General features: G+C 40.1%; 1 protein-coding gene across 1 annotated transcript in view; it reads right to left on the bottom strand.

The window, feature by feature from the left end:
- Stk33 (serine/threonine kinase 33) overlaps nucleotides 1-12,887 on the bottom strand; it is a 174,586-nt gene that overhangs the window by 49,837 nt on the left and 111,862 nt on the right. Inside the window, exons 6-9 of the mRNA XM_059269110.1 lie at nucleotides 7,383-7,521; nucleotides 5,322-5,410; nucleotides 3,239-3,326; nucleotides 993-1,068 (exon numbers count right to left, since the gene is read on the bottom strand). Coding sequence (XP_059125093.1) covers nucleotides 993-1,068; nucleotides 3,239-3,326; nucleotides 5,322-5,410; nucleotides 7,383-7,521 — 392 coding nt within the window. The remainder of the gene's footprint in view (nucleotides 1-992; nucleotides 1,069-3,238; nucleotides 3,327-5,321; nucleotides 5,411-7,382; nucleotides 7,522-12,887) is intronic.

Genomic DNA, 12,887 nt, shown 5'->3' with positions numbered 1-12,887 from the left:
ATAATAAATATATATTTTCTGTGGTAAGATAAGAGTTAGGAAAACAGAAAGCTTTAGTATTTGGCCAACCTATGAGAAAAGTTCACAGAGAAAAAAAAAGTAAGCACTCATGGCACACACATTTGCGCATGCACACATAAATCATACACACAACATGCAATGCAGAATGTGAGTAATAAAGAGTAGCCTAGAGTCATCACAGAGAAAGGCAGGTACATGAAAATACATAGGCAGCCCAAGTCTGGAAAAGAGAGCTAGAGTGAGGTTGTGAATGGTCTGCTAAGTCACACTGTGTCAGATGGATCTAGAGGGCTTTAGTCCAGAAGGAGTATGATGCAGACAAATATATGAGCAGTGTAAATAGCAGATGAAGTGGAGGATGAACAGAAGCAAGAAGACAGCCAGAAAGATCCTGAAATGACAAGGCCAAAGAGAGAAGACTAGGTTCTCACCAGGAATAGGTGAGAACACTTCACAGGTAAATGTTCCAGGATTTAGGATTGGATTGAATCATGAGAGCAAGAGGGAAGGAAGAGCAAGAATTCCTGAGGCTTTCACAGTGCCCAGGGAACTGGGAAATACAAAACACTCTCTAAATCCTGAAGCAACCTTGACCTAACCGTGCCTGTACATGTGGGCAGCTCTAAGGCTAGGTGGCCCTACTTCCCTATTCCTGATGGGTTACAGGTGAAGCTCTAAGCTGCAGCAGGGGATCAGGAAGGACAGATTTCCACTTAGCTTGGATTATGTGGGACACTCTTGCATTTGTAGATCAGTGCAAAGCAAAACTGAACGTTGTGAATGTATAGCATTGAATAAATACTTAGGAGGTGATCCTGAAAACTAGTGAGAAAGCACTCAGGGCAGCATCCTGATTTGGATTTTAAATGACACCTTTAAAAATACATTGTTTAGTTTTAATTTAAAATCTATGTCAATCTACATCAGAGACTTCCCTTTTGTTTACCCAGGACATTCCATCGGCTACTTACAAAAGGTACATTATGACACCTATGCTCCAAATGTCGCACTGCTGGCTGTACTCATGGGCATTGATAACCTCTGGGGCTGCCAAGTAAGCAGAAATAAAATAATATTAATAATACAATAAATGACTTTTAATTGCTTAAACACAAAGCATGAAATACGTGCTGATGTGTTGTAATTTATTCCTCCAGAGGGGAAAAAAGGAGCCAACAGCAGATGCTGAATGAATAATGTACAGGCCTTCCAACTGATGTCACCAAATCCTCCCTCCTATCAATTAGCTCCTAATGGGACAATGGCATAAACTGTGTGGCTAAATGTGCAGCTCTTTATTCCTGTGAAATGATTAAGTGATTTTACAAAGGTTGTGTAGTTAGAAGACGAAAATATCTTAGACTTTCCCCCAAATAGAAGGAAACACACAACTTAAGTAAATATTATTTAAATCAAGGCCAATATTTACAAATCTGAATTCACAGAAAAGCTAATATTGTGGTTATGAATCACTTCAGTAGAATAATGATAATAATAATTATAATATCATAGACTATTATGACAGAATATATATTATTTCCCACATTTTCTAGGTAAGAAAACTGAGATAGAAAGCATGCTCACATCAGACTGGGTCAAAACATCAATGAGTCCCAGTGCAGGATGAGGTTCCAAGTATGTGTGACTCAATTCGGTGCTCTCTGTCACAACAGGGTCCCTTCAAACAGCCTCTCAAAGCAGCACTGTGCCTTTAACCTTAAGCTGGCACACGCTTTAAAGATGAGGTTTTAGGGTTTTGCTTTATAGTGGCTGGCTTTTTTAAAAGCCAATATGATACTGAGGAATAGATCTACTTTACTTTTACAAATGGATATCTTTCTTTAAAGAAAAAGAAAACACAGTCACAAATACAAAAAATAAGATACATGTATAGATTTCAAAAGAACATTGAAATTTACTAAGTGTTTTTGCATAATAATAAATTGTGTTCAGAATCCTACGAGCCAGTCCTGCAGGTCTAATGCCCTCTGTAATGAAGGTGGAAAACATGGAGACTTGACTGCAGTTGCACACTCTGGAGTCTTTCTTTCCTATGGGAAAGTTGTGTGCTTACTGAGAAAGCGCTCCCAGTCTCCTCCACTAACACACTGTCCATTTGCATGTATGCCCTCACACACTTGAGTGAGTGCACACACTTGAGCACACATACTCTTTCATAACAACTACTAAAAACAAATGGAATTTTGTTTTCCCCACTCTCTAAAAGAATGGAAAAACAACCAAAAGAAGCCAAAAGATACACAGGAGAATGAGAAAAGGCTAAGCTATAACGCTTCACAAATTGAATAATCTGTCTCCAAATAATTGAAAATTGACAGCATCCCTCTTTTTGCAATTATTGTGTGTGCTTGCAGTCTTCAACTGCATGCAAAACTTTAAATACAGAACCAGCAAAGTGCAAGTTGTTCCATGGAACGGTCTGTCATGAAGGCGAATTCCGAGGTGAGATTTGGTGAGGGCTGCCTTCCTGCTGCACCGCACACTCAGCAGGGACCAGGACTCCTGGCCTCCTCCTCCTAATTATCAGGGGCATTTCTACTTGCACTGTCATCCCAGCCCTCAGGGAGGCAGAAGCCAGAATATCTGTGCCAAGGAGCCATTTAGGAAGTCAGCAAAGCTCCGCAAACCATCTGTCTTCCCTCTTGTTCTCTCACTTGTTATCAGTGTAGACAACTAATAAGCAGGCATAAAACTCAGGGTGCCTGGATATATTTTCCCCATGTAACTACAGACCAGATGTCTTTTGCCAATGGGAGGATATGAACAGAATCTAAAGTAGCCTTTTCCCAAGTAAGATAAAACAATTTAAAAACTTTATGCATCAAGTAGGCAAAAAAAAAAAAAAAAAAAAAGCAATGAACGAAGTATACTTCTCAGCAATAAAAACAGATAAACCACTGATACAACAAGAAGCATAAAATAGCAAAATCGTCCTTCGGAACAGAAGACACACTCGCACACACTGTATGACTCAAGCACAGTTGAGTTTGGTGATGGAAAGCACTGGGAATTACTGGGGCGTGAGAGGGGAGATGGTGGAGACAGACAGGGTAATAAGTGCTGTGGACTCATTGGCATGTGATTATCTAAACATGTAGCCTATGGCAATCCTGCCTCAGCCTCCTGAATGCTGAGCTTACAGGTTTGGGCTACCACACCTTCAGGTGTTCTAACTTTGTCCAGTCTTCTCACTTACCCATATAGATAGGAGTGCCACACGTGGTCTGCATCATGCTTTCACTCCTGGAGCCATGCTTCCTAACCGCCAAGCCGAAGTCAGTCACCTGAGAGCAGGACACACAGGCTCCGTCACCCAGTGCCTTCCACCCACTGGAACTGCATTTAATCCTCACTTCCCGGGGATGGGCTTTTCCTTGGATTACTAACAAAGAGGACTTTCCCTCTCCCCCAACCCTCTCTCGGTGCAGAAAAACTCTGTAGAGAGAATCCAGGATGTTGACTGTTCGTGCCTTTTGTTAATTCTTCTTGGTAAACTTTTTATAAGTTCTTTCACTGCAAACTACAGCCTAGCCTTGGAATATGTTATCTATTTTTCTGATACTGGAGTTGTGGTCCAGTGAAGGCACTGTTTAAGTAAAAATAGTTATCCTTAGATGGGCGGTGGTGGCGCATGCCTTTAATCCCAGCACTCAGGAGGCAGAGGCAGGTGATCTCTGTGAGTTCAAGGCCAGCCTAGGCTACAGAGTGAGTTCCAGGAAAGGTCCCAAAGCTACACAGAGAAACTTTATCTCAAAAAGCAAAAACACAAAAAAATAGTTATCCTTATCAACACTTACTAAGACTCTTTTTTAACATGTATAACTAGTAAAGACTTGTTTTTCATTACTATTATTTCCTTTGTGAGTATGAAGTATGCTAATTAAAACAATTGCTACACTATTTAAAATGAAGCAAATTAACAAGGAGAAAAAGGCCCACTCCACCATGGCCTGGTCACAGATGGCCTGAAGGCCTTTTGCCGCAGCTTTAGTCTCCTGCTCCATTCTAAAGCTTGGTAATTACACCTCGAGTTACTAAATATTTGGCATGTACCCTTGGTTGTCTCTCAAAATGGAATGTCCTTGGACCCAAAGCAGAAACAAAGGCAAATTTATGGATCATACAAGCAAAGCATAGGTTCTTTACTCACACTAAATGCAAAATTGGCAGTACCTTATAAAGTATAAGGAAATGTTCTTAATTAATATGTGACATTATCAAACCCATCTTTTTTTTTTTCTTTAAGACAGGGTCTCACTCTGCACCCCAGGCCAACCTAAAATGCATTATGTAGCCTGGCTTGCCTTAAACTCATGGCAATCCTTCTGTTTCAGCCTCTCCTGTGCTGGGAATACAAGTGTACATCAACATGCCTTGAATCAATTAAATTACTCCAGGAGTTTCCATAAATATCCCACTTGAAGCATAATATCTACCTTTCTCCATACAGCATCTCTACAGATACAAAGCATATTAAAGCCTTCATAATCCAGTTCCATTATTTGGAGAGCACTGAGTCTCTTGTTTACCAAAGATTAACTGAGCATATTCTGTTGCAGATACTCCTCCACATTCCAACAAAGAATAAAATGCCTAAAGTTCCTGACTTGATAGTGGACTATGAAGAACATTCACTGAAGGGTATCAGCAGTGTTGCTGAGTCTGTTTCTGCTGCATATGGTTTAGCTTCTGCAACAGCAGCTCACAGACACATTTGCTTCTAAAGTTAACACTTGCACACATTTTGAAGGCAGCCACTATTAAAGTGCTAAGTAATAAATAATGTATTCTATCATTTATTTGACATTAAGGAACACTTAATTTGAATAAAATCTTCAAGAATAAACACTTGGCACATTAATTGTGGTTAAGACATAAATATTAATATCCAGGAAAAATTTCAATGAGAAATACAGACTGTAGCATTAATTTAGTATCAAAAGCACAGCCAAGGTGTGTTTTTCTCTAAATCTGTAACACATTTACATCAAATTATCAGACATAATTTTGAAATTAATTAGAATTTAGAGCATCTGTTTGCTTGCTATTAACTAATGATTTAGAACTATCCAAAAGAATATGCACTTTGAAAAACACATTCAGTAGCATCACTTAGCTTGTAAAATTATTTTTATCTTTAGAACGTCTTTTGTAAATTTTTACTTCTTAGCACAAATGGCTTAGACTCAAAAGTCACCAAAACGTGTCTAAGATGTCTGTAGCTACTTTGCTGCTGGTTGTTTTCAGGCAAATATTGAGTAGTATTTCTAGGCTCTTACCTTTATGTTTAAGTTCATCTCATTGTTATCATCCATGAAGCTGCTTTTAACCATTATGTTTTCCAGCTTTAGATCTCTGTGCACTATATCTACCAGGAAAATAGACAAGCAAAGTGAGTAACAGAAGGACAGAGAGGACAGAAGCAGGACAGATAAATAAAGTATGAGGGAAGGCTGAGTGCAATTCTGTCCTGTTCTGTTTTTACTTACACCCCTCTTCTCCACATCTCTACCAGAAGCCATTTTCTCATCTCTGCACGCTCCCTGTTGTGACAGCCTAGCCTCTCAGCCTGGTGAGTGTGGAAGGGGAGCTGTCTGAGGCTACACGTTTCCAGGAGAACGCAGGCAGCCTGGGTCACAATACAGGCCAGGTAAGGTTTTCTGTATCCTTGGGTCTCTAAATAGGGGATTGTGCCTCTGTATAATGTTACTGTCAACACAAACATTTTAACACATTGTAACTTGGCTACATGTGCATAAACTGTATCTCAGTGTATTTTTTTTTAAATATCAGCATATATTTCACACTGTTAATATGTTGAAATAAAAAAAAAACCCCACATATCTTGTGACACAAACCTCCAGTCGAACAGGTCAGAGTTGAGGTGAGATTTCTGTGTGCATTCAAATTCAAATAATGTATCAAACACTCCTCCACAAATAACTGACTGACATCCACAGCAAACACTTCTTAAGCTGTGGGCATGTAAGTGTGTAATGTCTAGGGAAATGAAGCTGAGGTAGACCTGGACTGGCAGTGTAGCTAATCACAGTTCTCATATATCCCCCAGGCTTTTTCTTTGGACTTATTACTGATTCTGGTACTCCACCTGACTCTACTTACGTAAATACCATACCATTTTAATTAACATATTTTTGTGATGTTCTTATCTTTGGCAGGGGCAAATCTCCCTAATACCCCACATTTTTATCTTAGTTATTCTCGTCATTTGTAGAATAATTTTTAAAATCTCACCCCTCAAAAGTGATGTTTTTATAGAAATATACTGAAAACAAATGTCTCCCTAGATAAGAGAGAACTGACCCAGGCGTGGCCTTCAGCCTCTGCAAGCCTTTCCTCACCTGAACCATTCTCCGGTCCCAGCCTGCATTCCTCAGACCTAATTCTGACACACGCTTGAGCTCCCTGCACTTCACACAGGTCTCCAGTAAGAAATTGCCACACTGGATTACAAGCTGTTTCCTGTACTCCTTCTCCTACTAGCCTAAGCTACTTGAGGGGCAGAGGCCTTAATTTTTCATCTTTATAACTCTGGGGCTGAGCACAATACAGTAGATGCTGAGGAAACTGAGATCCCAAAGCCTGTCACTGACCTTTGTGGAACAAGTATTTTCTCATCTGTAAAATGAGAATTTCTAAAGTCACACCTAAGAACCTCAAGGAAAAGGGGAGCATGGGACAAAGTGGCAGCAGTAACACTGGAGTCAGTAAAGCTTTAGAATAAGTAGAGTTCCTTTTAAATGTAGGCTGGCAAACTACTGCAAATGATACCTTAGTGGATAATGTTACTATACATTTGTCAAAACCAACAGAATAAGAAATACCAATAATGAATCCTAATGTAAACTGCAGGTTTTAGGCGACCATAATATGAGTTACTCTGCACATGTGGCACCAGGGTGGACACTGGAAACTTCTGTTCCTTCTCTTTTGAACCTAAATTGCTCTAAAACTGAAGTATATTATTTTACAAGGCTAGAACAGGTACATTTTAATAATATTAATATAAAAATATTTTAGGAAAATTCACTTTATCTACCTTGATTTTGACCATATTAGCCACATTTTAAACTTCTAGAATAAGAATGATCATGACTGTCTGCTCTTCCATATACAGTGTAATTATATGCCTACATTGTTACTAATTAAAATGTCTATAAGTACAACTAAAAGGAAAAATATGGAAAATGTACTTGTTATTCACTTACATTACCAAGTTCTACCAATGTGATTATGAGTCCTAAAGACCATCCCACTTAAACAAACTACAGTGACATCTTCATTTATGGAGATGGTGAGGCTTACAGTCCTCTTCTTACCGTTGTCATGAAGATATGCGATGGCTGATGCAAGACGTTGAATTATCAACCTGGTCTCATTCTCTGAGAAGTACCCTTTTTTATCCAGGACTTCTTTGAGTTCTCCATCCTCACAAAGTTCCATCACAAGGTACATTTTCTGACATTACAGATTTAAAAGTCAGAATAAGAGAAAGTTATGAAGTTTTATATGTGTGTGTATGTGTGTGTGTGTGTTATATCACAAGTACGATCACAAGCTTAATTTATTCATGTGAAACTGTTCTACATATCATATACAAGCTATTATACTAAATACAAGAGGAACAAAGGAGCAGGAGACATGGTGCTGACTTCAGGAAGTTCAGTAGAGTTACAGTATCCTGTGATATATACTAACAGCCCAACATGCCATGGGGCTGTGGAAGAGAGGTTGCCTCTGCATAAAGAATGCTCATCAAGGAGAGTTCAGACTGAATGTGTGAGCAGTGATTTCTCGGCAAGGAAGGTGGAGGAAAACCAGGCAGAGCTGGTGGCCAGTGCACAAAGCCCCTAAAGCCTGGAACAAAGCACTTATTAAAATAACACACAAATTGCTGTTAACAGTAATGGAGACTGTTGGGTAGAGAAAAAGATGGTGAAGGGTGAAGCTAACAGGAAAGATTGGAACAAGTTTCTAAAGAGCCTTGGATAGCATGCTCAAGACTATGGATTTCCATATGCCCCATATGAAACAAGGCATTGGAGGTGTTTAAGTCAGAGTCTTGAGGTAAAAGCTGTGTGATGTCAATTTTGCATTTCTAGGTCAACACTGCAACAGTAATGTACAGAAAGGCTCAGCAAAATTTTTCTATAAAGACCAAACCCAAGAGTAAACATTATGGTCTCAGTGGACAACATGGCACAGCTCAGCAGCTGCTTTGAGATCAGCCATGAACAACACAATGCTGTATTTATAGACTCAGAAATCTGAGTTTGGTGTGATTTTAAGATTATGAAACATTACTCTTTTACATTTTGTCATTTATTTAGAAATATAGAGAACTTATCTTATGGACCCTATAGAAGCAGGCAGCAGGCCAGACTGACTTCATAGGCTACCTGTGTTAACAGGGGGACCTGTAGAGCATGGGCTGGACACAAGAAAGGATGTGGTTTCCTAGTTTTCCTGTTGGGATACACTATACTGACAAGGGTAACTTAAAGGAGAAAGGGTGTGTTCTAGCTCACAGTTCAAGGTACAGTTTATTATGATGGAAAAACCACTGGCCTCAGCAGAAGCATGAGGTGGCTGACCACACTGCATCTGGTCAGGAAGCAGAGAACAGTGAGTGCTGATGCTCAGTTTACTTTCTCCTTTTTAAAAACTATTTTAAATTTTTTAAATTGATTTAATTGTGTGTGTGTTCCTGTATGCACTAGCATACCTATAGAGATCAAGGCACATGAGTTGGTTCTCCTCTACCACGTAGATCCAGCTCATGTCATTAGACTTGTAAGCAAGCACCATAGCCCACGGAACACTCTCAATAGCTCCCACTTTCTCCTTTTTATTTGGTCTGGTACTCCAGTCTTTTCTACAGGCACAGCCATAGACATAATTACCCTCCATGTTTCCATTCTAACATATATTCTCGAGTTTTGTTGTTCTGAAGACTTGGGGGTCAGAGTCTGTTCTTGTAACAGCTGCTAATCCAACTTCTATATTCAGTCAGTATGTTTAAAGCAGGGAGAGAGGTGCGTATCTTTCTTCCTAGAGCCATGATTCTGATTCACTGAATTTCAGGATGCTTTAGGATTTTAAAGCATCTGAAACATCTGACAAACTTTTAAACTGGGCCATACTTTACTGACAGTGCTATAGGATGGCTAGGAACATGGAATGGAAAGTGAACTATTTGGAAGGGAAAGTGGCATTAGTAGTAGTTACAATATAAATTGACACCAATTTCTAAATGCATGAGGGGCTGGACAGATAGCTGTTGTTAAAACCACTGGCTACCACAAATAACATAAAATATCTTGGAGTAACTCTAAGCAAGCAAGTGAAAGACCTGTATGATAAGAACTTTAAGTCTCTGAAGAAAGAATTTGAAGAAGATATCAGAAAATGGAAAGATCTCTCATGCTCTTGGATAGGCAGGATCAACATGGTAAAAATGGCAATCCTATCAAAAGCAATCTACAGATTCAATGCAATCCCCATCAAAATCCCAACACAATTCTTCACAGACCTTGAAAGAACAATACTCAACTTCATTATGGAAAAACAAAAAACCCAGGATAGTCAAAACAATCCTATACAATAAAGGAACTTCCAGAGGTATCACCATCCCTGACTTCAAGCTCTACTACAGAATGGAAGTAATAAAAAAAAACAGCTTGGTATTGGCATAAAAACAGACAGGTAGATTGATGGAATCAAATTGAACAACTTGACATTAATCCACACATCTATGAACACCTGATTTTTGACAAAGAAGCCAAAATTGTACAATGGAAGAAAGAAAACATCTTCAACAAATGGTGCTGGCATAACTGGATATCAATAGGTAGAAAAATGCAAGTAGATCCATATCTATCACCATGCACAAAACTCAAGTCCAAATGGATCAAAGACCTCACATAAATCCAGTTACACTGAACCTGATAGAAAAGAAAATGGAAAGTAGCCTTGAACACATTGGCACAGGAGACCACTTCCTAAATATAACACCAGTAGCACAGACACTGAGAGCAACAATTAATAAATGGGACCTCCTGAAACTGAGAAGCTTCTGTAAGGCAAAGGACATAGTCAATAAGACAAAATGACAGCCAACAGAATGGGAAATGATCTCCACCAACCCCACATCTGACTGATCTCCAAAATATATAAAGAACTCAAAAAACTAGACATTAAAATACTAAATAACCAAATTAAAAAATTGAGTACAGATCTAAACAGAGAATTCTCAACAAAAGAATCTCAAATGGCTGAAAGACATTTAAGGAATTGCTCAACATCCTTAGTCATCAGGGAAATGCAAATCAAAAGGACTCTGAGATACCATCTTACACCTGTCAGAAGATTAAGAACACTAATGACAGCTTATGTTGGAGAGGATGTGGAGTAAGGGGAACACTCCTCCACTGCTGGTGGGAGTGCAAACTTGTACAGCCACTCTGAAATCAGTATGGTGGTTTATCAGAAAATTGGGAATAAACTTACCTCAAGACCCAGCAATACCACTTTGGGACATATATCCAAAAGATGCTCAATCATACCACAAGGACACTTGCTCAACTATGTTCATAGCAGCACTATTCATAATAGCCAGAACCTGGAAACAACCTAGATGCTCCTCAACCAAAAAATGGATAAATAAAATGTGGTACATTTACACAATGGAGTATTACTCAGTAGTTTAAAAAAATGGCATCATAAAATTTGTAGGCAGATGGATGGAACTAGAAAAACATCATCCTGAGTGAGGTAACCTAGACCCAGAAAGACAAACATGGTATGTACTCACTCATATGTGGATATTAGATGCAAAGCAAAGGATAACCAGGATACAATCCACAACCCCAGAGAAGCTAGGTTAAAAAGGAGGACCCTAAGAGGGACATGTATGGAGGGCCCCAGGAAGGGGAAATAGTATCTTCTGGGTAAACTTGGAGGGGAGGTAGAACGCAGGGGATGGGGGCAGAGAACATGAGGGACATAGTGGAAGAGCAATGAGATACCATGATAGAGGGAGACATCATGGGGATAGGGAGAAACTTGGTGCTAGGGAAATTTCCAAGATTCCACAAGGATGGCCCCAGCTAAGGCTCCTAGCAAGAGTGGAGAGGGTGCCTGAACTGGCCTTCCCCTGTAATCAGATTCGTGACTACCCTAATTGTCATCATAGAACCTACATCTAGAAACTGATAGAAGCAGATGCAGTGATCCACAGCCATGCACTGGGCTGAACTGGAGAGCCGATGAAGAGACAGGGGAGGGATCATATGAACAAAGAGGGGGGTGTCAAGATCATGATGGGGAAAACCACAGAGACAGCTGACCCAAGTTAGTAGGAGCTCACAGACTCTGGACTGACAGTTGGGGAACCTGCATGAGACCGAAGTAGGCCCTCTAAATGTGGGTGACAGTTGTGAGGCTTGATCTGTTTGCAGGGCTCCTGGCAGTGGGACCAGGACTTATCCCAGATTCATGAACTGGAGTCCATTACCTATGATGAGACATCTTGTCCAGCCTTAATACAGCAGGGAGGGGCTAGGCCCTGACTCAACTTCATATGCCAGGGTGGGGTGGGATGGGAGAGGTAAAGAGGTGGGAGAAGGGGAGGGGAGGGAAACTGGGGATGGTATGTAAAATGAAAAGAAAAAATTTTAAAGAAAAAAAAAAGCACTGGCTACTTTTCCAGAAGACAGGTTCCATTCCCAGCACCCACATGACAGCTCACAGGCATCTGGAACTCCAGTTCCAGGGGAATCCATCACCCTCTTCTGGCCTCTGAGGGTGCTGCATGTGTGTGGTACACAGACACACAAAATAAAAATAAGTCTTTTTTAAAATGTTAAATGCATGTTGATCAAAGTTATAGTGTTAAAGTGTATTACTCAAGTCTTTTACAATAGTAGAAACAACTGTATTTATCTAGAGCATACATAGACTTACAAGAAACCACTACACAGTCTGAGTGGTTGATAAGCAGTCTACAACCAATTATATATCCATTTCCTTAGAATAGCTTCAACTGAAAATTGAAGCATTCAATGGAAAGTCTAGACATGTGTGTTTATGGGTAGATCTAGTACACGTGAATCAAAATCAAACAACACAGAAATGGACAACCACAGATGACCATTTTCCTTGCCTTCAAACTCTTGTAGATTTGGGCTTCTACACATGATAATGTAATAGACTAGTTTGCCCCTCTGCTTAAATAAGTTAAGAACTGGAAAGACATTAGTCAGCACAGAGAACAGTATTCTATGAGAGAGAGAAGCCCATGAGGCAAGCCCCGTGATTGTCCTAACCTCTGAAGAGTTGCTGCACCTCAGGACAAGCAGGAGTTTCAATAAGAGATGATGAGAAGAGAAGGGTATCTATGGAATTAGGTGGCATCATAAGCCTGCAAAGAACAGCAGCAGTGATGGGAGGGGATGAAGCTGCCGGAAACTGCCAAGGCCAAGTGTGCAGCCTACAGAAGTACACCTTGGAGAACTTTCAGGTCCAGTGGCCTCCATGAATTCAGGAGATGGGAGTCCAGAAAAGCCAAGACAATTCAAGTTTCCAGGGAAGAATATCAAAGAGGGAAAATATGTACACAAATACCCACACACACACAAACACAATGGGGGGGGCCCCGCGGGGAGTCTTCCTCAAATCTTCAGCAGAATGTTAATCAGTATGTACTTTGTCCCAAAGCTGGGAACTAACCATGTGAAAGGCCAGAGGGGACAGTCATTGGTGCTCATGCATGGCAAAAATACTGTGTTTCCATTAGCCAGAGAGAGAAATCTCATAATTCATGT

This window comes from Peromyscus eremicus, chromosome 1 (genome assembly GCF_949786415.1).
Source record: "Peromyscus eremicus chromosome 1, PerEre_H2_v1, whole genome shotgun sequence".
In the NCBI taxonomy this organism is placed as follows: Eukaryota; Metazoa; Chordata; class Mammalia; order Rodentia; family Cricetidae; genus Peromyscus; species Peromyscus eremicus.
The sequence above is the reverse complement of the archived record's forward strand: the minus strand, read 5'-3'. Positions and strand labels throughout refer to the sequence as shown.